Source organism: Phocoena sinus, chromosome 20 (assembly GCF_008692025.1).
Source record: "Phocoena sinus isolate mPhoSin1 chromosome 20, mPhoSin1.pri, whole genome shotgun sequence".
Lineage (NCBI taxonomy): Eukaryota > Metazoa > Chordata > Mammalia > Artiodactyla > Phocoenidae > Phocoena > Phocoena sinus.
Genome location: NC_045782.1, coordinates 47,896,579 through 47,922,242, shown reverse-complemented (window position 1 = coordinate 47,922,242; position 25,664 = coordinate 47,896,579). Strand labels below are relative to the sequence as shown.

The 25,664-nt window shown below is 53.8% G+C and overlaps 2 protein-coding genes across 2 annotated transcripts in view; one reads left to right on the top strand and one right to left on the bottom strand.

Annotated features, from left to right (window-relative positions):
* The window catches only part of ENDOV (endonuclease V), a 64,727-nt gene extending 40,609 nt beyond the window's left edge, over nt 1–24,118 (top strand). The window contains exon 11 of the mRNA XM_032616501.1: nt 23,936–24,118. Within this exon, the coding sequence (XP_032472392.1) occupies nt 23,936–24,103 (168 nt within the window). The 3' untranslated portion in view covers nt 24,104–24,118. The remainder of the gene's footprint in view (nt 1–23,935) is intronic.
* NPTX1 (neuronal pentraxin 1) lies at nt 12,528–22,378 on the bottom strand. The gene is made up of 5 exons (XM_032616498.1): nt 21,785–22,378; nt 21,288–21,495; nt 18,915–19,159; nt 17,521–17,700; nt 12,528–16,734 (listed from the first exon to the last, which is right to left on the bottom strand). The coding sequence occupies exons 1-5, from the start codon at nt 22,226–22,228 to the stop codon at nt 16,513–16,515; spliced, it is 1,299 nt and encodes a 432-aa protein (XP_032472389.1). The 5' UTR covers nt 22,229–22,378; the 3' UTR covers nt 12,528–16,512.
* Nucleotides 24,119–25,664: the final 1,546 nt, after the last annotated feature.

Sequence of the window (25,664 nt, the reverse complement as noted above, 5' to 3'; positions counted from 1 at the left end):
ACCGAGGCCAGGTGTTTTTCTCCTTCTCAAGCCCCTGTGTGACCTGACCAGCCCCCCAACCCCTGCCCGCCTCCAGCTCTGTGCTTTCCTGCCATGTTTCTGCCCGGTCCATCTGCCCAGGAACCCTTCCCTGCCCCACCTCACTCTCTGTCCCTTTATCTTGCTTTGGGCTCTCACCATCGCCTTCCCTTCTGCTAAGTGAGTCCTCCATCCTCTGGTCCCTCCTCAGCTCTTGCTCCTCTCCCCAGGCCGCCACAAAATCCACAACAGGGAGAGTCTGGTCACACGCCAGGGTGTCACACTACTAGGGGCAGGGGATGGTTCTCAGGGGCAGCTCTTGTCCTCCCAAAGCACTCGGGCATTTTCCGGGGTTGGTGACCCCACTCTGCGCTGCTGTCCCTGCTGCAGCACTTAAGAGACCCAAGCTGGCTGTGGTGGGTGTGTGACGTGCAGAGGCAGTTTTGACCAGACAGCTTCTCAGCCTCCCCTTTCTACTGCCAGATGCCAAGGGGCCAACAGTCTGGTGACCCTGAGCCCTAAAGAGCAGAGAAACTGGAGCTCGGAGGCTCTGCCCGAAGCCAGTCTGACTCTTTCTGCTGAAGGCAAGGACCCCACGCTAGCCAGGGTTGGCCACTGACGTTCCCAGCCCTCCGGCCTTGGGGCCTCCCATTCCTTTGCTCTTAAAACAGAAGGACGTTAGCCCCTCCATTCATTTCTTAGGCTGCCATAATAGGATACCACAGACAGGGGAGCTTCAAACAATAGAAATGTACTCCCTCACAGTCTGGAGGCCAGAAGTCTGAAATCACGGTGTCAGCAGGTTGGTTCCTTCTGGAGGCTCGGAGAGAGAATCTGTTCCAGGCCCCTCCCCAGCTTCTGGTGGCTGCTGGCGATCCTTGGCATCCTTGGCTAGTAAACACATCATCCTTGGCTAGTAAACACATCATCCAGTCTCTGCTCTGTCTTCACATGACCTTCTCCCTGTGTCCTGTGTCCCTGTGTCTTCGATCAGATTTCCCAGTCTTTGAATTAGGGCCCCCTCTAATCCAGTAAGATAGCATCTTAACTTGATGACACCTGCAAAGACCCTATTTCCAAATAAGGTCACATTCACAGGTTCTGGGTGGATATGAATTCTGGGGGGACACTACTTACCCCAGTACAGCCCCCATCCATATAAAGTGGAAAACCCAGAGTCCCATGAGGATCCCCACGTTTCTCTGGGTCATCTGCCTTCACATTCCCTGCTTCTGCTGCACACTCGATGGCGGGAGGGGTCTACACTGGACACCACCCAACTTGGTTTGTGCAAAGCATCGTTCACATGGGCCCTTCTGGGAGCAGACGTTCACCAGTGTTTGGGGTGACAGAGCAACTCGTTACAGATGACAACACAGGCATTTCTGGCCAACTGGGCTTTCCCCCTTTGGTCTTTCTCCACCCCGTCACATCTTTTCTCTCCCCAGTTCTCTGTTCTGCAGATTCTCACCTCTTCTCTCCCAGGATGTCTGTGAAAACCACAGTCCCTTTTGCTGCTGTGCAAGCAGCTCCCTTCACCTTTTCCTTCCTGCCTCGACCCCTGCAGGCAGGGGAGAGGGTGAGTTCCCCTTCCAGACTAACAAAAGCCATTGGTGTATTTTCCTAAACTGAGTCAAGCCAGCCTGTGACATGTACCAGCTCCCCTGGTGCATGAAAGCAGTTGGCTCTTATTTCAAAGAGCGTTTCTGGTTTTTTTCTTCTTTCCACATCTGCGCTAACATTCTGTGATTCTTAGAGAACCAGAATTCTGAAGAGTAAAGCCCAGAGCCAAGAATGTTCAATCCAGAAGGAGCTTCTAGGAGGAAGGAAACAGACATGACTTCTGCCCGCTGGGGTTCTGGGTTGGGGAGACTCGGAGCTGTGCAGACCAACCGGGTGCAGATGGCACTGCCAAGGGAACACAGGTGCAATGAGACAGGATCGCAAGGAGGACTAATTTACACCGGGCGGGGGATCAAAGATGAGTAGGATTTAGTCTAGCAAATTATTTCTTGGATATGACACCAAAAACACAGTGCAGAGGCAGCTTTGACCAAAAAATAGCTAAGTTGGACTTCATCAAAATAAAAAACTTTTGTGTATCAAAGGGTACTATCGAGAGAGTGAAAAGACAACCCACAGTATGGGAGAAAATATTCACAAGTTATATATCCAATAAGGGATTAATATCCAGAATATATAAAGAACTTCTATAACTCAACAACAAAAAACCAAGCACCCGATTTTAAAATGGACAAAGGGTTCAAAAGGACATTTTGCAAAAGAAGATACACAAATAGCCATAAGCACATGAAAATCAGTATATCAGGGACTTCCCTGGTGGCGCAGTGGTTAAGAATCCACCTGCCAATGCAGGGGCCTGGCCCAGGAAGATCCCACATGCCGCGGAGCATCTAAGCCCATGTGCCACAATTACTGAGCCTGTGCTCTAGAGCCCGCGAGCCACTACTACTGAGCCCATGTGCCACAGCTACTGCAGCCCACGTGCCTAGAGCCTGTGCTCTACAGCAAAGAGAAGCCACCACAATGAGAAGCCCGCACACCGCAACGAAGAGTAGCCCCCGCTCACTGCAACTAGAGAAAGCCCGCGCGCAGCAACGAAGACCCAACACAGCCAATAAATAAATTTATTTATTTTAAATAATCAGTATATCACTAACATTGTGTGATATCACATGATATCACTAATCATTAGGGAAATGCAAATCAAACCCACGTAAGATAGCACCTCACACTCATTAGGGTGGCTACCATCAAGTAACAACAACAGCAGAAATAACAAATATGGGTGGAGACGTTGGAACCTAGTACGCTGTTGGTAGGAATGTAAAATGGTGCAGCCACTGTAGAAAACTGTGTGACAGTTCCTCAACACCTATACATAGAATTACCATATGATTCTACTCCTAGGTATATACACAAAAGGATTGAAAGTAAGGACTAAAACAGATACTCGCACACCCATATTCTTAGCAACACTATTCACAAAAAGGTGGAAACAACTCAAGTGTCCATCAACAGGTGAATGGATAAATAAATGTGGTCTATCCATACAGTGGAATATTATTCAGCCATAAAGGAATGGCATTCTGACACAAGCTACAAGATGGAGGAACCTTGAAAACATTATGCTAAGTGAAAGAAACCTGACACAAAAGGACAAATACTGTATGATTCACTTAAATGAGGTCCCTAGGATAGGTAAATTTTGAGAGACAGAAAGTAGATTAGAGGTTACCAGGGGTTGGGGTAGGGGGTAGGGAGTTAATGTTTAATGGGTACAGAGTTTCTGTTTGGGGTGAAGAAAAAGTTTTAGAAATAGTGGTGATACTTGCACAACATTATGAATATAATCAATACCAATGAATTGTACACTTAAAAATGGTTAAAGTGGTACATTTTATGTTATATATACTTACCACAATTTTTTAAAACTAGTAATGTAATATACCAAAAGCCATTGAGCTGTACACTTTAAATGACTAAATTTTATGGTATGTGAACTATATCTTAATGAAGGTATTAAAAATGAAGGGAGGGCTTCCCTGGTGGCGCAGTGGTTGAGAGTCCGCCTGCCAATGCAGGGTACACGGGTTCGTGCCCCGGTCCGGGAAGACCCCAAATGCCGCGGAGCGGCTGTGCCCGTGAGCCATGGCCGCTGAGCCTGCGCGTCCGGAGCCTGTGCTCTGCAACGGGAGAGGCCACAACAGTGAGAGGCCCGCGTACCGCAAAAAAAAAAAAAAAAAAACCACACACACACACACACACACACACACACAAATGAGGGGAGCCCTCCTCCCATGCAAGTCCCATGCAAAGACGCGGAAGTTTTAGGCAGGGGCTTGATGCATTGGAGACACTGGCGGGCCTGAGGCCTCCCAAGGATGGGGCAGGAGCAGGGGCGTCTCTCCAGCCCTCCCTCCCTGCACCCAGCCCTGCCCGCTGCCTCTAGCACTTCCTCTGCAGGCTGGTTCTGTGCTGAGCACACAGCCTCCCCTCAGAAGCCAATTTTCTACATAGCGAAAATGTTTTCTCTGTGTCCACTTTAGCAGATGGCCCCCCACCTTGGCCTGAATTGAGAAGCGCAGAAATCAAACAGCAGACAGACGGCTTCCTTAGCAATGCCTTGTAGGCACACAAGCATGCAAGCTCACACCCGCCCTCCTCCCCCTCCCCCATCCTCCGGCACCATTTGCCTTCCGTGTTTCTAAGCCTGAAGCTGGCCCAGGTGCCTGAGCTGAGCCTTCTTCTTCCGCCCCTCAGACCACCCACCGGGCACCTGGCCCCAAGTACTTCCTCATGGTAGGTGCTCAGGAAACAGGTCCTCGATAAGTGAATGAATGCATGAATGTACGTTTTTCTTTATTTCTCTTTTTTTAAAACTGGAATATAGTCGATGTACAATATTGTATAAGTTACAGTTGTACAATATAGTGATTCACATTTTTTAAAGGTTATACTCTATTTATAGTTATTATCAAATATTGGCTATATTCCCTGTGCTGTACAATATATCCTTGTAGCTTATTTTGTACATAGTAGTTTGTACCTCTTAATCCCCTACCCACGTTTGCCACTCCCCCTTCCCTCTACCCACAGATAACCACTAGTTTGTTCTCTCTCTCTCTCTTTTTTTTTTTTTTTTTGCGGTACGCGGGCCTCTCACAGCTGTGGCCTCTCCCGTTGCGGAGCACAGGCTCCGGACGCGCAGGCCCAGCGGCCATGGCTCACGGGCCCAGCCGCTCCGCGGCATGTGGGATCCTCCCGGACCGGGGCACGAACCCGCGTCCCCTGCATCGGCAGGCGGACTCCCAACCGCTGCGCCACCAGGGAAGCCCTCTCTCTCTCTTTTTAAAAAAATTATATATTTATTTATTTGGCTGCACCAGGTCTTAGTTGCGGCATGTGGAATCTTTTAGTTGTGGTATGCGGGATCTTTAGTTGCGGCATGTGGGCTTTTAGTTGCAGTATGTGGGATCCAGTTCCCTGACCAGGGATTGAACCTGGGCCCCCTCCACTGGGAGCATGGAGTCTTAGCCACTGGACCACCAGGGAAGTCCCTAGTTTGTTCTCTATATTTGTGAGTCTGCTTCTTTTTTGTTATATTCACTAGTTTATTGTATTTTTTAGATTCCACATATAAGTGATATCATAGAGTATTTGTCTTTCTCACTTCACTTGGCATAATGCCCTCCAGGTCCACCCATGTTGTTGCAAATGGCAAAATTTAATTCTTTTTTTATGGCTGAGTAGTATACATATACATTTATATACACGCCACATCTACTTTATCCATTCATCTGTTGATAGACACTTAGGTTACTTCCATGTCTTGTCTTGGCAATTATATATAATGCTGCTATGAACATTGGGGTGTACATATCTTTTCGAATTAGTGTTTTTGGGGTTTTTTGGATATATACCAGGAGTGGAATTGCTGGGTCTTATGGTAGTTCTATTTTTAGTTTTTTGAGAGACCTCCATACTGTTTTCCGCAGTGGCTGCACTAATTTACTTTCCTACCAACAGTGTATGAGGGTTCCCTTTTCTCCACATCTCGTCAACATTTGTTATTTGTGTCTTTTTTGATGACAGCCATTCTGACAGGTGTGAGATGATATCTCATTGCAGTTTTGATTTGCATTTCCCTGATGATTAGCACTGTTGAACATCTTGTCATGTGTCTGTTGGCCATCTGCATGTGCTCTTTGGAAAAATGTCTATTTGGGTCTTCTGCCCTTTTTTTTTCGTCACACGGCATGTGGGATCTTAGTTCCCCGACCAAGGATCAAACCCATGCCCCCTGCAGTGGAAGTGCAGAGTCTTAACCACTGGACCACTAGGGAAGTCCCTTCTGCCCATTTTTCATTCAGGTTGTTTGTGTTTTTGATGTTGAGTTGTATAAGCTGTCTGTATACTTTGGATATTAACCTCTTATTGGTCATACCATTTGCAAATAATTTCTCCCCTTCAGTAGATTGTCTTTTCATTTTGTTGATGATTTCCTTTGCTGTGCAAATGCTTTTAAGTTAAATTATGTCCCATTTGTTTATTTTTGCCTTTATTGCCTTTGCCTTAGGAGACAGATCCAAAAAAATATTGCTACAATTTAGGTCAAAGTATGTTCTGCCTATGTTTTCCTCTAGGAGTTTTATGGTTTCTGGTCTTACATTTAGGTCTGTAATACATTTTGAATTTATTTTTGTATATGGTGTTAGAGAATGTTCTAATTTTATTCTTTTACATGTAGCTGTCCAGTTTTCCCAGCACCACTTATTGAAGAGACTGTCTTTTCTCCATTGTATGTTCCTGTCTCCTTTGTCATAGATTAATTGACCATAAGTGTTTATTTCTGGGCTTTCTATCCTGTTCCATTGATTTGTATGGCTGTTTTTGTGCCAGTACCATTCTGTTTTGATTACTGTAGCTTTGTAGTATAATCTGAAGTCAGGGAGTGTAATTCCTCCATCTCTGTTCTTCTTTCTCAAGATTGTTTTGGTTATTTAGGATCTTTTGTGTTACCATACAAATTTTAAAATTGTTTTTTCTAGTTCTGTGAAAAATGCCATTGGTAACTTGATGGCGATTGCATTGAATCTGTAGATTGCCTTGGGTAGTATGATCATTTTAACAATATTGATCCTTCCAATCCAAGAACACGGTATATCTTTCCATCTGGTTGTGTTGTTTTCAGTTTCTTTCATCAGTGTCTTATAGTTTTCTGAGTACAGGTCTTTTACCTCCTTAGGTAAGTTTACTCCTAGCTATCTTATACTTTTTTTTTGTTTGTTTATTTTTGGCTGCGTTTGGTCTTCATTCCTGTGTGCAGGCGTTCTCTAGTTGCGTCAAGCGGGGGCTACTCTTCATTGTGGTGCGCGGGCTTCTCATCGCAGTGTCTTGTCTTGTTGCAGAGCACGGGCTCTAGGCACATGGCCTTCAGCAGTTGTGGCACAAGGGCTCAGTAGTTGTGGCTCACAGGCTCTAAAGCGCAGGCTCAGTAGTTGTGGCACACAGGCTTAGTTGCTCCACAGCATGTGGGGTCTTCCCAGACCAGGGATCGAACCCATGTCCCCTGCATTGGCAGGCAGATTCTTAACCACTGCGCCACCAGGGAAGTCCCCTAGGTATCTTATTCTTTTTGATGCAATGGTAAATGAAATTGTTTTCTTAATTTCTTTTTCTAATAGTTCATTGTTAGTGTATACAAATGCAACAGATTTCTGTATATAAATTTTGTATTCTACTATTTTACCGTATTCATTGATGAGCTCTAGTAGTTTTCTAGTGTCATCTTTAGGATTTTCTATATGTAGTATCATGTCATCTGCAAACAGTGACAGTTTTACTTCTTCCTTTCCAATTTGGACTCCTTTTATTTCTTTTTCTTCTCTGATTGCTGTGGCTAGGACTTCCAATGCTATGTTGAATAAAAATGATGAGAGGGAATTCCCTGGCAGTCCAGTGGTTAGAGATCTGTGCTTTCACTGCTGAGGGCCCAGCTTCAATCCCTGGTCAAGGAACTAAGATCCCACAAGCCACATGGCTTGCCCCCCACCCCCCCCAAAAAAAGTGATGAGAGTGGGCATCCTTGTCTTGTTCCTGATCTTAGAGGAAATGCTTTCAACTTTTCACTGTTGAGTATGATGTTGGCTGTGGGTTTGTCATACATGGCCTTTATTATGTTGAGGTATGTTCCCTCTATGCCCACTTTCTGGAGTTTTTTTTTTTTAATCATAAATACGTGTTGCATTTTGTCAGAAAGCTTTTTCTGCATCTATCTAGATGATCATATGGTTTGTATTCTTCAATTTGTTAATGTGGTGTATCATATTGATTGATTTGCTGATATTGAAAAATCTTGCATCCCTGGGATAAATCCCACTTGATCATGGTGTAAGATCCTTATAATGTATTGTTGGATTTGGTTTGCTAATACTTTGTTGAGAGTTTTTACATCTATGTTCACCAGTAATATTGGCCTGTAGTTTTCTTTTTTTGTGATATATTTGTCTGTTATTTGGTATTAGGGTGATGCTGGCCTCATAGAATGAGTTCAGAAGTGTTTTTTCCTTTGCAATTTTTTGGAATAATTTGAGAAGGATAGGTGTTAACCCTGGGTTTAGTGCCTGCGTACTAGTGATCAGAGCCAGGTCCCGGAGTCTAGTTGCTCGGCTCAGGGATCCCAGAGCTGGTGTCACATCACTGTTGGGGTGTGGGGGGGCGGTTCTTGAAACAGTTGGGTACAGGGTCCAGGCTGTTCTGAAGCTTGTGTTGGCCTGATAGTGGGCAGGACTGGGACCCAGCTGGTTCCAGGGCAAGGTCTAGCCTGATGGTGGGCAGGCTGTATCCATAGGCTGTGGGATTGTGGTTTTCTTGTGTCTGGTGCCTGCCCACTGGTGGGTGGGGCTGGGTCCTGGGCCCTCTGGTGGGCAGGGCAGTGTCTGGGGTGGCTGTGGGCTCAAGGGGTCTTTAGGCAGCTTGTCTGCTGATGGGTGGGGCTGTGTCAGTTAGTTGCTTGGCCTGAGGCATCTCAGCACTGGTGCCTACAGGTTGTTAGGTAGCGCCAGGTCTCGGCCTTGATGAGCTAGAGGGAGGATCCCACACAATGGTGCCTACCAGCACCAGTGTCCACGCGGTAGAAGGAGCTCCCAAGAATGGCTCTCACCAGAGTCTATGTCCCCAGGGTGAGCCACCCCCCGACCCTCACCTCTCCAAGAGACTCTCCAAGACTAGCAGGTCTGGCCCAGGCTCCTATCAAATTACTGCTTCTTCCCTGGGTCCTGGAGCATGTGAGATTTTGTGCGCACCGTTTAAGAGTGAAGTCTCTTTCCCCCCCAGTCCTATGGGACTCCTGAAATTAAGACCTGCTGGCTTTCAAAGCCAATGGTTCTGGGGGCTCATCTTCCTGGTGCAGGACGTCCAGGCTGGGGAGCCTGAAGTGGGGCTCAGACCTCTCACTCCGATCGGAGAACCTCTGCAACATAATTATTCTCCGGTTTGTGGGTTGCCCACCCAGGGTTATGAGACTTGACTTTATTGAGCGTCTGCCCCTCCTACCCATCTCGTTGAGGTTCCTTCTTTATGTCTTTATTTGTAGAAGATCTTTTCTGGTAGGTCTTTTTCATTGATGATTGTTCTGCAAATAGTTGTGATTTTGATGTGCTTGTAAGAGGTGAGCTCAGGGTCCTACTCCGCCATCTTGGCTGATCTCCTGTGAGTACGTTTTTCTAAAGGGTCAGTTGTGGTTCTTCATTTCCTTAATATACTTCTCTGCCCCTGTCCCCAAAGGGAGACTGATTAGTCCAGGTCATGACAGTGGGCTCAGGGCCTGTGGACCCCACCCCAAGTACCTACATGCACCCTGATTTATATGGTAGCTAAGAGATTCTGGGGAGAAAATGTGACCCAGGTCCACCAACAGTGATCAGAAATATGAACTCATGTAGCCTGAACAGGGACCCTGAGAGGGCAGTTAACATTGAGAAGTCTGGTGAGGGCAGATCCCATGGCTGCTGGACTGCTGGTGGGGCAGGGGGCAGAGGAGTCCTGTGTGAGCAAGGGTCTAGGAGCAGGTAGGTCAGACGTCCTGCACAGAGGGCCCTGCTGGTCCCCACGGATTGGGGAGGTTGCCTCCTAGGCTCGAGGGAGAGCCCAAAGGGACTGCAGAGACCAGCTGGTCTCACCCTGTCTTCTTATGCTGGGGAAAACCATGGCCCTAAAGACCACTGTCCACTTCCTTGAGTGACCATGTGAGTCTCAGGAAATGCAAGTGTGCTTCATGGGGAAACCAAGAAATGAAAGGATTTTCAGTTTTTAAGGATCAGACTGTTAGAAACAATTTATTGAATGTCAGGAGAGGAGGGAGGCTCTGCTCCCGTGGGGAGGGGCATCTCGGGAACCTGAGGCCACAGGGACTGACCACGTGCATCACACGTGGGTGCGTGAGAACCTGAGGGGTCAAGGATGACAGAGCAGCAAAGTGCGAGGGAAGAGCAGGTCTGGCCATAGATTCACGGGCTCAGATTGGGACTAGGTCCTCTGTGAGGAGGTGGCCTGCCAGCTGTGGACCCCTGCAGATGAACTTGGAACCTGATAGCTAGTGTGGAAAGGCAGGGGCTTTGCAGTCTGTTTGCCCGCCCTGCCACTCATGAGCTCAGCAGGTCACCCGGCCTCCCCACCAGCTCCTCATCTGCAAAATCAGTGTTATCATCAGGGTGGCCATTGGGACGACGTGAGATGAAGCGTAGGAGTGAGTTAAGCACAGAGCATGATGCACAGTGTGGATGTCAATGGCCCCTGGAGGGTAGCAGCACTGCTGGGGCACCTCCAGAAGTGGACTGTGGAGAGTCGTGAGGGTCTGGGCCCCTGGCAAAGCTAGCCGATGGGCCTGAGCCCAGGTGGGCACCACCGGCTGTGAATGGGAAAGAATCTCCTAGTGGGGGACGGGGGAGGCAGTTCTGCTAAGGTCAAGGCAGCAGTGCTGGCTGACTCCATCCCAGGGACGGCCCCTCGTTGGCCGGGCTGAGCATTCCAGCCTCTTCCGAAGGGCATCTGGTTCCTGCAAAGAAGCCAAGCCCTGAGCTCAGAACCACAGGCCTTTCAAAGAATTCCAGAACCTTTGTAACTTCCCCCCAGCCGCCACTTTTATTCTCTCCCATTTCCTCATTGCAGCAAGTAGTTAACTTCCCGGAGCCCATGTGGCTTTGTGCTCCTTGGGGGTCTGCAGAGAGGGGGCTGCTGCGGACAGGCCCACTCGTTGGGAGCACAAGCCCCAGCTTCCCGGAGCAAGGATGGGGGTGGGGTGATACATTCCCCAGACGCTCCAGGGGTTGGTCTACACTCCTATGCTGCTCCCTGGGGGGCTTCTGGGGTGGGAGGAGTGTGACCGCAGGGCAGGTCAGCCAGGTGCTGCAGGAGAGACATGAAGGCTGAGACCCAGGGGCCATGGGGGCTGTCTCCCTGTGTGCAGACAGGTGGGTGGACGCTGCAGCTCGGTATAAGGAACTGGGCGCTACAGAAAAGAAACAGAAAAGGTAGAAAAGAAAAAAAGGAAACTCCCAGCTGGAGCTGTCTGAAAATGGGGCAGACTCTCTATGAATAGTGAGTTCCCCGTCACTGGAAATGTGCAAGCTGAGAACATTTTCGTACATCTGATGGGCCGTTGGAGTCAATGGCTTTGGAGACACTCTCCAGCTTTGAAATCCCGAGCCTGTGTCCCTCTGCCCCAGGCTCCCACGCAAGCGAGCTCAGCAGCAAGGCCTGACTGCCTCCCTGCGAGCTGCTGTTCTCAGCTCCATGGCCCCTAAAGTCAGTCACTGACATACCAATATCAGGTGTGAGAGGTGGAGAAAGTAACTTGTTTCTGATGAGAGTTAAAATACCCAAGTTTTTGAATGAGCACTTCCATAGAAATTAGAAATGTAAGAGTGATGTTAGTAAAGGCATAACTATGCACTTGCTTGAGTGGGAGGCAAAGAGGTGGTGTGTTGGCTGAAGCTGCTGAGATTGGGTACAACCCTTGCCCTGGCCACACGTGTGCAGCCTGGAGGTGGATACCACCCGCCAAGGGCAACTCTGGAGAAAACAGATCCAGGGTCTTCAACCTGGCCGGGGCTTCTCTCTCCCAACTGGGGCTCCTCCTGCAGGGGCAATAGGGCGAGTGGCCACCTGCTCTGAGGCCAAATCCCCTCCCTCTGTACCACCCCAGGCAATGGACGGCTCAGTTACACCCCACCAAACCCCAGGTCCTGAGTCCTGGCCAAGTCCCCTCTGCTAACCCAGTGTGCATGTGTGTTGGGGCATGGGGGAGACCCACCAACCAGGCAGGCTACTTTGGCCCCTGGTCATTAATTTTGTCCCCTGGAAGGGAACAGTTCCAAAGCTCTTTGTTCATCCAGAGTCTAGCTTGGTCCACCAGGGGCCAGGGAAGTAAGTTCTTCTCAGTGCCCAGGGCTCCCGCGTCACCCATCTTTTTGTTATGTGAATCTAGAGATGCTGTCTTGCTTGAGAGCAGGAAAGCAGCCTGGGAACCGCAGAAGAGGAGAGGTAACCAGGTGTTGGCCAAGGATGGGTCAGCAGGGATGTGGCAAAGGAGAGCAGAGCAGGGCTGTTTGGGGAGGACAAGCCCAGGCCACCTGGGACCTGTTCCCAGGTGTGCTGTGGGCAGTGCATTCACTCAGTAGGGAGCAGGGCTGCAGGCGAGGTAAGGAACGGGCAGTTACTCTGCACCCCAAGCCCCAGTGTGGCGTCCACACTTTGGAAAATCACTTCACCTCTCTCTGCCTTGGTACTCTGCCTTGGTATTGGCTATTGGGCAGGCCCCCTCCCCACCTCTGATGTCCAGTGTCACCAGATGACTGCGGGATTTTCAAGGGGCACAGGGCAATAGGCAGGCATGCATCCCCTGGGAGGACCCCTGAGGTCATCCAGCAGGTTGAGGTGACATTTGCAAGCTTGAGGAAAGAAGAGACATTCCAAGGAGACCACAGTCTTTCTTCACTCTTTACTGTGTAAAAATAAACTCAACAATTCATGTCATTTCAGCAAGAAAATGAAGAAAAAGAAAAAAGCAAGAATACCAGTAGAAATAGTGCATTTCCAGAACTGCTTATGGGAGGTGGCAGGTCCCATGGTTTTGACCCATTAGATACCCAAAAGGCTGCGGATCATATGAAAAATGTACAGCTTTGGTTAGCAAATAATGAAAAAGTAAGATACATCAATTCTGTTTCCTATTATACAGTATATACAATATAACAATATCAACCATAGGGGGTTTGCTTTGTTGTCGTTGATTTTTTTGTTTTTTTTTTGGCAAATAAGACAAAATTGGGACTTTAAGTATTTGGGCTTTTTTTCTCCTCATTGACTTGTTCCCCTTCAACAAATGGCACTTAAGTCCACTGTGCATGGAAGTGATACATTTCCCGTCATTAGCTGAATAAATTTACACACTGTGTTTTAAGAGATGAAACCATGACTGCTTTAAGCCACATTTTGGTTGCCATAAGGTTACAAAGGATACTATCCTCTTAATGTTTACAATTCGGAACCCTAGTTTCTTCTATCAGGGTTGGAACTGACCATCAAGTCCTCGACTCATTCCATTTAACAAGTCAGCTCGAGCCAGAGGGGCCACCATAAATGGCCAGTGTGCATCCCATCCCCGACACATCTTTGAGAACAGGTGGCCCCTCTCTGGAGCACATTGGAATGACTGTGACCTTCATGCCAGCCTCTTCCCTCCCCTTCACTCCCCACAAGACACCCCCTTGGTCTCAGGTCCCAGGGCTGGTGACAAAGTGATCTTTGCAGTCTTAGAAAATAAAACTGTGAATCTACAAAAGGAACAGAAAGCATACAAAATGTATCTCTTTCTTCCAAAATAACATGCTTTCAGTTCTACGTTTTTGGCGGAGCCTGTAAGTATTTTCAAGGGAAATATAGGTTGAGTTAATTTATAGGTTTGTCCTTTTCTTTCATAAAAATACTCTTGTTTGGTAATAAACTTTTTCGTCTAGAGTAAGAGAAATAATACTGTTATCAAAAGCAAGAAAGGCTTACGATTCAAGTGGGCTCTAATCTCCCGAGGGCCCGGAGAGCCTCTGTCAGCAGCTCTCCCACCTTGGACACTCAGGGAGCTGTGGGACACCAGCTCGGTGAAAGCAAACACTGTCTCGACAGTGCTTTTTTATCTTCTTCTTTTATAAAATGGCTTACCTGAGATAGGCATGTATTATTTCAGTGCAAGAGGGAACATCAGTCAGATTAAGGGGTAGATGGAAACTATGTGGATTAGATTTGTGGCTGTGTAATCGGCCTTCCTCCGGGCTGGCAAAGTGCCAAGTGTTACCACAGTAAGGGAGTCCGGGGCTTGGCACAGGCTCCAGCTGGGGAGGGCGGAGGGAGTTAAACATCAGCTTCCATCCCTGGCACCGCAGGTGTGTCAGGGGAGGGGCGAGGAGGGTGAACAGGTCGGGAGGCTGAAGGGACACAGGGGTAAGCATCTGGGGTGTGCTCTGCCCCTCTCTACTTAGGGCAGAGGATGGCTTGTGGTCCTGAAAGGACAGCTCCCACTGCGCCCACTGGGACAGGAGGTGGTCCCGGGTCTGGTAGATCCATAGATCGGCAGAGGCTGGTGGGAGGTGCTGATGGGAGAGCACCTAGCACACTCTGGGCCTTGCCTACAGCTCTGAGATGGCTGAAGTGAGGGGTGGGGCCGATCTGGTCTAGAGGGGGATACTAAGCTCTCACTCTTTCCCAACCACAAGCATTGTTAGGCTTGTTCTCAACCTACATGTTAAAAATACTCCTTGGTGTGTTTGGGGAGTGGGGAGGGGGAGAGGGAATCGATCTCTCCCTTGACCTCCTCCGACACCCTTGGATTGCTTACCCAGCCATTTTTAGTAGCTACATGGATGGTCACAGAACAATGGGTGGCACTGGGCACACAACACAGAACCACAGAAGTTCATGCAGGCAGGGGAACACACACCAGACTGAGGAAGCAAGGGACATGCCACCCCAAGGAACATGCAAACAGAGAAGATCCCTTCAGATCCACAGATGCCACAGCCCGATGGGCTCTGACAAAGCACAGCGGTCTCAGAAAAAGCCACCGTTGAACCACAACACGCAGCCTGGCGCCTGGACCTCACCCTCGGCACTAGGGTGATGCATTGCAGCATGGCGGCTGGGTACCGTGCAGACACCTACGCGGACACCAACACAGACACACACAGATGCACTAGGTTTCCGACACAACACGGACCTGCGTTTAAGGAGACAGGTGCCCTGGAAGGAACAGAAGACAGAAACACCTGCTCCTCCTGAAGAAATGTCTGCAGCTGTAGATGAGCCAGGCAGTGCAGTAGAATTTCTAGAACGACTTGCCAGCCTTTTGCTGATTAGACTCCTGGTGACAGAGTCCAGGTTGCCCTCAGGGTGTGCGACCCCCAGATGGTGCAACAAAGCAGGGAGCTCACCCTCCCCTGGGTGTGATCCGTCTGAGTTCTATTCTGCTCGCTCTCATTCAACACACACACACACACACACACACACACACACTTTTCTCCCCTCCTTGGAAGGTCTAGAAGGAGGCGCACACGTTAGTTTTTCATGGAGGGAAAGAAATGTCAAAGCTTCTGGACACTGGCTGGGTCTCAGTGTCACCAGCTGGTGACAGGTTGGGGGCTACATAGGACTTGCGCTCTGTAAGATGGGGGAGTGGATTTCAGGCCCCGGCCTAGCCATGCGTGGCTCCCCAGAAGAGGTCTCCGGAGGCCCTGCCCCCTTGGAGGGCTCGCCTCGGCCCGGGTGAAGAATATGGCTGTCAGAGTTACCACGGACCTGGCCCATCGACTGGCTGGGTTCAAGTTCCAGTGGCCCTGTGTGGCTGGGTCGTAATCAGAGTGCGGGTTTCCTGGTCTAAAAGGTCTGCTCTCAAGCTGATGCACCGAAGCCTCTGGTCTCCCACTGCCAGAGGTCAAGGGGAGGAGACCAGGGGTCCTGGCTTCCTGGGCTGTGGATGGGATGTTCCTCTCTTCGGGGCACTAGCTGGCAGCTGAAGGGGAGTCTGAGGACGTGGGAAGGCTGAGGGCCACAGACGGTATCCTGGGCCAGAGCTGGCCAAGCTGGGTATGCAGGCTGGTCTCCCAGGCCCAGGGCTGCCCTCAGATGCCAAGAGCAGGACGCTGGCCAGGCACTGGGGGTTGGGGGAGGGACTGCCCAGATCCCGAGGCTGGTCCCTCCTCCTCTGCCCCTGCCCAGCACGTGGTGCCATCACAGGACACTGTCTGCCTTCAACCCTTCAGAGAGAATTCCTTCTATGACAAAATACAAATTCTCCATGGAGAGGCCCCCAGCCTTTAACAAACTGCTAAAAGATATTTATTTTATCAATATAGAGATGTGTCGCTCTGAAAAACGTTTACAAACAAAGACGAATGCATTGCAGAAGAGGCACCGGCCCCAAGGCGCACGGGCGGACACCAAAGTTGGCAATGCAGATATTAGACCAGTCATGAGATTTCCCAAAGCCACAGAGAAAGAAGAAATGAAATACCTCATTTTAAAAGAGAAGGCCTCCCCAGAGAGACAGACCCTTGTAGACACACAAACACACAGACACACACACACACACACACACACACACAGGTCCTCTCACCTACGTGTGCATTTTTCAAAATGTTGCAGCTGCCGGCTTTACTGGTGAACAGGGCATGCCTGAGAAACAGTGCGGGCTCCTAGAGAGAAGTGGGGACACCTCAGGGACGCATGGGAGCCGGGCCTGCTTCACGTGCACGAGGACGAAACCAGGCTGTGTGCGTGTGCGCATGTGCGAGGGCGATGGCCTTGAGTCATTCCTGGGGGAAAGGGAGAGAAGAAGAGACGACGGATCATCACCGCACAAGCAGGGGGGAAGCGGGAGGGCTGGGGACCTGGGGACCAGGAGGCTCAGCCCGGCCCTGGGCCTCAGTTGATCTGGCGACAGGCTTCGAACGTCCACTTGGTGGCTCCGCCGTAGATCTCGATGTGGGACTCAGACCAGGCAATGACGTTGCCGGAAAGGGCCTTGGTGCTGCAGGTGGCCAGGTTGTACACCTCCCCCGGGGTCAGCTTGCGGTCCCAGATGTTGAAATGGGCCAGCTCGCCCACGAACGCTTGGGTGGCATCAAACCCACCACCCAGAGTGTCCTTCAGAGAAAAGCAGAGGATGAGGGTGGAGGGGGTCATAGCAGTGGGGGCCTATCAGGAGGGCATCCCTAGGGGGAAAGGCTCTCACATCTACCTCTGGTCCATTTGTCTCCCTGTGTCTGGTCTTCAGCTATCCATCAGTCCCTCCCCTGTGGGGAGCTCAGGAGAAGGAGTGATGCTGGCCTCCTCTGCCCTGGATGCAGAGCTTCTCCTGGGGGCACCTGAGAGCTGCCCAGTGAGGGAGGGTGTCAGCCAGGTCCATGGACAACTGTGGGAGCAGTGCCTGGGGGGCCTCCCCTACACTCCCTGCCTCTAGTCAAGAAACTCAGATGTCGCTCTTTAACAGCAGTAGCGGCCCAATGAGAATGGAAGCCCTGGGGCTCTCCTGCCTGCCTTTCCCTCCTGGGTGCCCAATGGGAGACAAACCACTTCCAGGAAATAAATTATGCATCACTAAATGCACATTTGGTCTTCCGGCGCCAAAGAGCGTTGCTGCAGTTGTTGAGAAAGTTGTGGAGAGCCTTGAGGCCAGAGCCCGCTCCTGCTTGCCTTTCCTGAAAGTGCCCACTCAGAGCAGGGACTCTGCCCAAACTGCTGCATCGCTTGCTTCCCTCAGCTACTTCTAGGGGACACCACTCGCCTCTCCAGCTCCCGCCCACTTTGCTCCCTGCTGCCTCTCTGCCCTCTCTCCCAACACCCTCATTCTCCTTTCTCCTGCCTAGTCTCTGGTTCTGGGGCTCCTCCCCCTGCAGCTGCCCCCCCTTTCCCTGCCCCCATGGCCTGTACCTGCTCCTGGCCCAGCACCAGCACGCCCTGTGGCTTGATAGGGTGATAGGGCGCCAAGTTCTCGCCGTTGCCTCCCTGGGTGCCATCCTGGTAGGCTTCCCAGACCCCGTCCCGGGTGGTCCAGGTGATGCAGATGTGGTGCCACTTGCCATCATTGATTACAAAGGGCAGCTTAGCCACCTGGGAAGGAGAACAACATACAGGACATTATGGGAACAGGGGTACAATCAGAATCAATTATCATCACTAGTTAGCAGTTCAACCGATATTCACAGGCATTTACAATAAATATCAAGAGCTGTTACTGACTTCTTGCAGCACCTGCCCCTCTGGACTGAGGCCATCCATTGATGGAGCACAAAATCACAAAGGAAATGGGAAGATTTGTCAAGGGGGCTCCTAAGATCGATCTGCATATGCATGCAATCTCCTCCCTCTTGGCTAGTCTATGAAACAGGCCCTCTGATGGAGGAGGGCCACCCCTGGGGGCTGAGTTCACTGCTGCTTTCTGAGCCTCTCCTCTCTTCCAACACTCCATCTCTAACTGCCAGATCTCTGGGTCTACAACCCACCCAGCCTTTTTGCAGAGACTCTGAAAGATGCCAGGGGAGATGGCACCATGCCTTTTAATGCTCGGACCAGCCTCTCACCTGGAATTTCACTCACGCTCTTAACATTTCAGGCAGGGAGCCTGCCTCAGCCAACGAAAGAACCCTCACACCCTTTTAACTTGGGGGAAATGGGGCCCCAGAAAGGCACAGCCCTTTCTAGGCAAGGCATCAAGAGCAAGGGCTTGGAATCTAATTCCCAGCCTAGGTTTTAGACGTTTACTACCAAAGCTGGCATAGAGATGAGGGAGTTTGGGAGTTGGCAGCTATTCCCACAGCTAACGGAGGGCCAAGATGGAGACGGGTTCCCTGGAGGGAAAGTTTGCCCTCTCCCAAGGACTCACCCAGATCTGGCCTCCTCCCAGGGGTAGGGGGCTAGGCAGGATTGATTTGGACTCTCTAGAAGCATCTTTACCCGCCCCCCCCCCCACAGCATCTATGGTCTCCCAAATATGGGGGAGCAAAGTCAGCTCCAAGGCCAGCTGGGGGAGGAGGAGTCTGTCAGATGGATTGTCCCCCTGGATTATCCTCCTCCACCACCAGCCAGGAGGCCTCTGTCTGGGAGGCCTGTTCATGGAGCACGGCAAGGGCACCCCTACCCACTTCTCCCAGGCCTCACCCTGCACCTCCCTCAGCCCTGCCTGGCAGGCTCTCCTCTTGGGGCCACAGTAGCATCTGAGGCTGTATATCTCATGCTACCGAGACCTGTCCCGGCAGCTGGCACAGACTGGGGCCCTGGGGTCCTCGCCCTGCTGCTCTGCAAGTCCAGAGGGGTGGGGACTCTACCTTGTCGTTGATGAGGATCTCCATGGGGTTGTTGCCCCACTCAATGAGGACCAGCTCATTGGCCTGGCCGGGCACAGCATAGGAGAAGGGCGTGCCCACCCCTGGCGCTGCGCTGGACTTGAGCCACATGCACACCGTGAAGGCGTACATCTCCGGCAGGCTCTTCTTCACCTTGGCATACATGTAGTTGGTCCGCAGGGGGAATGTGAGCTGGAACTTGTCTCCGGGGCGGTTGTCCTTCTGACCTGGGGAGGACGGGACACAGTCCAGATACCTGCACCTTGACGAAGCGCCTGTCCCTGACTAAAGCAGGCTTGCCGATGCCCCTGCCCCCAACCAGGCTTGGTGATGCAGACAAAGCAGACTCCTCTCTGTTCTGTAGATGCTGAAAAGGAGGCTCGGAGAGGTCAAGTGCTTTGCCCCAGGGCACAGGGCCAGGACGAAAGAGCTGACCCAAGGTCTCTGCTCCCCGTCCGGCTCCCATAAGGTGGCTCCCACACGGTGACCCCTGTGGAGAGGCTGGGATGGGGGTGTGGGGAGCCGCCCGCACACTCTGGGCTCTGAGCATCTGCACCTGGGCTGGGCAGTGGGCATGGGTAGGGAGTGGGTCAGTGCACACCCTGTAAAGCAACGCTCGAAGGTGTCACCACAGAGCAAGGAGGTCTCCTCCCGGCCAGTCAAGAGGCTATTAGCTCCCATCAGAGCAGCCCCTCCAGGAGCCCAACCTGATTCCAGGATGCTGACTGCTGACGGTGCAGGCCCCCCCGTGCCCGTCACACTTCCCGTGAGGCCAGGACACACTGCAGCCCCTGGTCACTCATCTGACCCAGCCGATTTGCCCCGAGGACTCAGGCTGTTTCCAGAATCCCATCCATCCCACAGGAGGAAGAGTTGTACCCCCCGAGGCTCTTCTAGCAACTCTGTCTGGGCCCCTGCAGAGAGGGCAGGACAGCAGGGAGCCGGGAGGTGGCCCTAAAGACAGGTTCCCCTAAGGTGACCTCTCTGAGGATGATGCCAGTCATTCTCAGGGTGAGCTTCCTGTGCGTTTCCTGAAAAATCCGGCTCCCGGTCCCATACCCTCCCTTTATACACGGCCACCAGCTCCCCGGGGGCCTGCTGGCAATGTCTCCAGGGAATGCTTTTCTGCCCTCTCCCAACCTACACACACACTGTGGCTGTGGCCCTGGGCATGGTGTGACTGATTCCAGGCAAAACATTCCAATCCAGCAGTGGGCATGGGCACCAGGCCCAGAGCCAGGAACACACACCCACCAGCTCCAGGGTGTACACTGGGTGCTGCCAGGGAGCCCAGCACTAAACCGGCCCCTCCAGGCCAAGAATTATTTCTAGAAGGCGTCCTGCCGGGCCAGCAACCCCACGCCCTTCCTCTAAGCCAGGTGTCGGGCAACAGAGCAGGGCGGGCCCTCAGTGTTCCCCTTCCATTTCAGGCTGGCGGCCCCCTGCCCTTGGAGCACATCTGGTCCCTCGTCTCTCCGGGGGGTGTTCTTCATTTCCCCAATCTCCCCTTTCTCCCCACCCCCCTTCCCCGATCTGTTTTTCAGTTACATAACGTGCCTTAAGATGGCACTGTTTAAATCCATCCGGCACCCTTTGCAGTCCGAGAAGGGTCACGTGGCCCTGCTTCGAGCCCCGAGTCTCACCCCCCCCACACTTTTACAACCTTGTTTGATTTCTGCGACTTCAAGGCTGAGCCTCACGAGCTCATCCGTGGGCCTCGGGTGAGATTGGGGCTGGCTGGAGTTGGCGACTCGGGAACCGCGGGGCTGCATGCAAGATGCCTGGGCTTGGGTCACTCAGAAGAGAAAACCTCGGGGGTGTGCTCAGGGTGGAGGGGAGGACCCGGAAATCCCCAGAGGATGCCAGGGGCACCAAGGAGCTGGGAGGAAACCTGCTCAGGGCCCAAATGTGCCATGGACCACGAGGGCCCAGCCCCAGCCCATGCCCTGCTCTCTGCTGTGGATGGAGACTGGCTAGAGCCAGGTTTTCCTAGCCAGGGAGAACTTGAGCCAGCCAAAGCTATAGTGCAAAGTTGCTGAAGATTAAACAAATCAGACTTGGAAAAATCCTGTGAGTGTGTGAGTGTGTGAGTGTGGCGGGGGAGGGGGGAGGGAACCCCAGGCAATCCCTTCCTCACTCTGCTTCCTGAGATGTCCCAAGCCCAGGGCACCCCAGTCCTGCCAGGAACACCAACTGGAGAACCTGGGGCAGGGACGGGTCTAGAGGGGTGGAGGAGCTGAGGGCTTTTACACTCCCAGCCTGAGCTATGCAGGAAGCCAGGACCAGAGGCAGGGTCCCACTGGTCCAGGGAGCTGAGACAGGATGCATGACCCCCCAGCCCCCCATGACCATTACCTTTCTCGAGCTCGCTGATCCGCTGGTGCAGGGAAGTCAGGGCACTCTCGATCTTGACTCTTTCCTCGGTGTCATTTCTGGGGCCCCCCTTGCCCTCCTCCAGAGTGTTCACCCGAGACAGCACCTGCCTCTCCAGGTCATCGATCTTGCTCTGCAGCAGATCCTTGAGGCTGTTGGTCTGGCTGGAGGAATTGAGCCGGCTGTACTGCTGCGAGGGTGCAAGGGTGGGAGGGGGGGGAAACCATATCGTTACGCGTGGAGCAGGGGCCGTGCCGGGAGGCCGGTGGCGCGGTCCCCTCAGGGCGACTGCGGGGGCAGCCTGGCGGGGAGCTCGGGAGAGTGGCCGTCCGCGGGGCCCCGCACGCTTGGGGAGGGCCCAGCCAGGCATCGGCACCCGGCCGAGGCCGGGGTTGGGGATGTCGGGCCGGGTCGGGAATGGAGGTGGGGGAGGGCAGAGGGGCGTGCGAGCCAGAGGGGAAACAGCGGCGCGCGCGGACCTCGAGGTTCTCCAGGCGGGTTTTGAGCGACTGCAAAGTTTGCCCGAGTTGGCTGAGCGTCTCGGCGGCCGGCGTCCGAGACAGGTCGCCCATGGTGTTCTTGCCCGAGCCGGGCTGCTTGCGGCCGCCGCCCGTCCGCGCCTCGCCGGCGCTCGCGTCCAGCGTGCTCTGGCTCTCGCAGCGGCCCAGCTTGGTGGTCAGCTCGCGGATGGTCTCCTTCTGGCTCAGGATGGTCTCCTTCTGCTGCAGCACGGTCTCGCGGAGCTGCAGCACGTTGCTCCGGAGCTCCTCGGCGCCGCCGGCGGCCACGGACGCGGCGCACATGTCGGCGTCCACCGGCACCGAGGTGCAGATGAAGCGCGTTGGCCCCAAATCCTGGGCCCCGCTGCCCAGGAGGCAGAGGGCGAGCAGCGCACAGGTGCGCGCGGCGCGGCCGGCCAGCATGGCTGCGGGCGCTGGGACGCGGCGCTCCGGGCCGGGCTCGGCTCGGCTGGAGCTCCGCGGGCGGCCAGCGCTCTGGGCGCCGCGCTGCTCACTGTTCCGCCGCGCAGTCCGCACCGCCGCGCTGTCCGGCCCCCACTGCCGCCTGCGCTGCGGAGCCCGCGCCTTTTATGCCACCGCGGGAGGGGCCTCGCGCTGCCGACGTCAGCGGGGGAGGAATCCCGCTTTAATTGTCTGCGGCCCGGGCCCGCTGCTCGGCTGGGGTCGTAGGGGTGCGTAGTGGGGGAAACTTCCCCCAACCCCCGGCGCCGCCGCGGCCTTCGCACCACCCTCTACCGGCCCGTCCCTGACGCCAGCCGAGAACGGAAGGGGTGGGGTGGGGAGAGGAGGGTGGGCCGGGCCGCGGCCTCGGACTCCTGGATGGGCCACCTGCACGGTGTCCCCAAATCTCCGACGGGGCTCGGGGCGTGTGGGAGGCCACGGAGGACCCGGGAGACAGAATTCGGCTCAACCCGCTCGGCTGCACTGAACACCCGCGGGGCCCGGACCCGGTCCCCAAGGACTCAAGTCGTCCACACCTGAGTGCCGAGTGGGGAGCGCCGGGAGCAGAGCCTCGCTACGTCGCTAAGTCCCGAGAGGGGGTCGCGGGACCGCTCCAAGTTTCTTAGATGTCCGTATGGGGTTAAAAAGATGCTATACACCCCAGGTCTGGGGGCTTCCCACGCCCTCGTTCTTGGCTCTCCTGTGCCCTCCCCCACCCCCCAGCTCCGAGCTTTGGGGACTGGCAACGTCTCCTGGGATTGACAGGCCCCACCTCGTGCCGGCGGGGCAGGCGGGCACTTTCGGAGGCGTCCCTTGCGGATTAAGCCTTTCCTGCCAGCCGAGCGGGCCCGATTCCGGGCAGACGGCGCCGCCGGAGCTGGACGGTCCCTCCAGCCCCGGGGGAGGTGCCACGCTTCCGAGGGGGCCCTGCAGGAGGACCGTTTCGCGCTCTCCGAGCGCCTTCCCATCGCGGAGATGTGAGGGCACGTGTGTGTCCGTGTGCGAGTTGCGGTGCGTTCGTGTGTCCATGTCTGTGTGTGTTCGCGTGTGTGTTGGGCTTTCTGGACCCCATTCACCCCAGCTGTGCCAACTTCTCTGCCGCTGGGGAGGGGTCCGGGACTTTGGCAGGGGGGCGTCGCACCTGCGAAGCTCCAAACGATGGTAGGTTACTCATAGTCACCCCACTCACCCGCCCACACACTCGAGCCATTTTTCTGGGCAGCGGCGCCGCGGGGCTCGGCTCCCAGATTTCCGTCCAGTTTTCAGTGCCCGGTTCGGGGCTCCTGACTAGGGCCTGAGACCCTGGCCAGTCCCTGGCGGTCAGAGCCAAACGCGCTTCGGAAGCCGCCCCTCCCAGCTCCCACTGTACAGAGGAGGGCACTGAGGTACCAAGACTCCGGGGTCCGGCTCGATGCGACAGGTCGAGCCATAGCTACAGTCGCAGTCGGGGCCGCCCGGCGGACACCCCCGCCCCACGCTCCGAGCCCTTCATTCCGCCTCCTCTGGGCTCTGCGATGGCCCCGCCGTTGGCAAGTGCGCGGGTCCCTGCCCGGAGGGACCCACAAGGCAGCTCCTGGGTGCGGAGCTGACTTCCGCCCCGCGGGTGGGAGATGAAGCCATCTCTATTGAGACTTTTTTGATAAGCCACGATCTCCTCCCTCTCCGCAGCCTCCTCCCACCCACTGCCCCCCGGGCTACTCGCGGCCAGAGTCTTTCAGCGGCGCCAGAGGGACCCCGCGACCCGCAAGCGGCTGTCCTGGGCTTGGCGCGCCTCGGTCCTGGGCTGTGCTGGGTTTCCGGCCCCAGCGGCAGCGCTCGCCCACCACTGAGCCCTGAGATCTGCCGCAGCTCACCGCCCGGCCCCAGGCCGCGGGAGGGGGCCGGCCACGAGGGTCCCACTCGTGTCTGCGACCGGAGCGCCCCAGGTCAGCAAGCGACTCGGGAGGAATTACCCGCGCGACAGGCACCACGGCTTCTGCCCCAACTCCCATCCTGAGACCGGATGGAGTCACACACCCCCCACCCCGTCACCCCCGGGTCAACGCCCCCCCCCCCCCCGACGCCGGCGCGCTCCCCCGGGCCAGGGCTGTGTGTGGCCCGAGGCCGATTTCCGTGGGGCCCTGAGGGCACAGAGGGATGGCGCTCCGCAGAGATCGTGTGTGGGCGCGGGAGAGGAGCCCAGCTGGGCCGGGAGGAAGGTGTGGACAGAGCGGGAACCCTGGGCTGAGCCTTGCCTCCTGAGCCCCAGGAGAGGCAGGGGCTTGCCTGAGCAAGGCAGGGACCTGGGATTTTACCCCCAGAGGAGATCTCAGCGGTTGGCACTCGGCACTTGGGCACTAAGGGCCAGACCCCGACCGCCCCCCGCCATCGCCACACACACACACACACACACACACACACACACACACACGCACGCACACACACAGAAGAAGATGGAGTAGACTGAGTCTGAAGGGGAGGAGGGGCCCTGGGGCAATGTCCAGGGGCAGTGGGATCTCTGGGAGGGAAGTATGGAACCCTGAGGGGAGGACACTGCGGTCAAGGGCCCAGGACCCTTTGGTCGCAAGGGCGACCTCTGTGGAGCTCTCTGTCTGCCAGAAGGCAGTATGTGGGACACCTGCGCAGAAATGCTGGGCTGTGCTGAGGGGCTGGTAGGGGGCACACTATGGCAGCCCTCTGCCTTCTTTAAATCTTTTAAACTGTACCCAAGACCCTGGGCAGGAGAGATTCAATCTGGGTAGTGTTTGCAGCGTCCTCTCCCTCCCTAGAGTTCAGGAGGTATCTGGAAGTTGGGGACTAGAAATCAAGGACTGCCTTGCCCAAAACCCTCAGAGGAAGAGCAAGTTGCCTAGCTACCTGGTCTGAAGGTCTCATATGTGTACACCTGTTCTCCCGACCTGAGCCCCATAAGTCAGAACTGCAGCAGGGATGGAGGTGGGGGTGGGGGGGAGGAAGTGCTGTATACACACTTACAGTGGAGTTGGGAAAAGATGTGGCAGGATCACACAAGTATATGGTTTTCCCACCTCATGGATGCAATAGATGCGAAGAACCTAAAAAGCATAGATAATAGTAAAATGTAGTAGAAAACATTAGGAAGTGATGAGTTCTATGTATTACCTTCGTTCTTATTATAATTTATATAATTGTAAGTTTGTATAATTTAAATTTTAATGATAGCTGTGTTTAACAATCAGCTTGCAAATTTCTGAAAATGTAGCAATCAGCTGGAACCAGCCAGCTGGGCACATCACTGGTGGAAGAAGATGGAGAGGCCTTCAGAGGTTAAATTGTGTGTGTGGGGGGGGGGGGCAGGTACCTCGATGTAGGGAAAGCAAAGGGGACTGGTGGAGAAGTGTGGCCGGAGGCTCCCCAGCTGTGGCCAGCGTAGTAAAGG

Bases quoted from the DNA above. Each gene is read 5' to 3' on its own strand.
- NPTX1 (XM_032616498.1), bottom strand. From the start codon at position 22,228: ATGCTGGCCGGCCGCGCCGCGCGCACCTGTGCGCTGCTCGCCCTCTGC. The intron at 21,496-21,784 runs GTCCGCGCGCGC...GCACCCTCGCAG, and splicing joins CCCGCCTGGAGAACCTCGAG to CAGTACAGCCGGCTCAATTC. The intron at 16,735-17,520 runs GTACAGGCCATG...TTTTCTCTGAAG, and splicing joins TGGTGCTGGGCCAGGAGCAG to GACACTCTGGGTGGTGGGTT.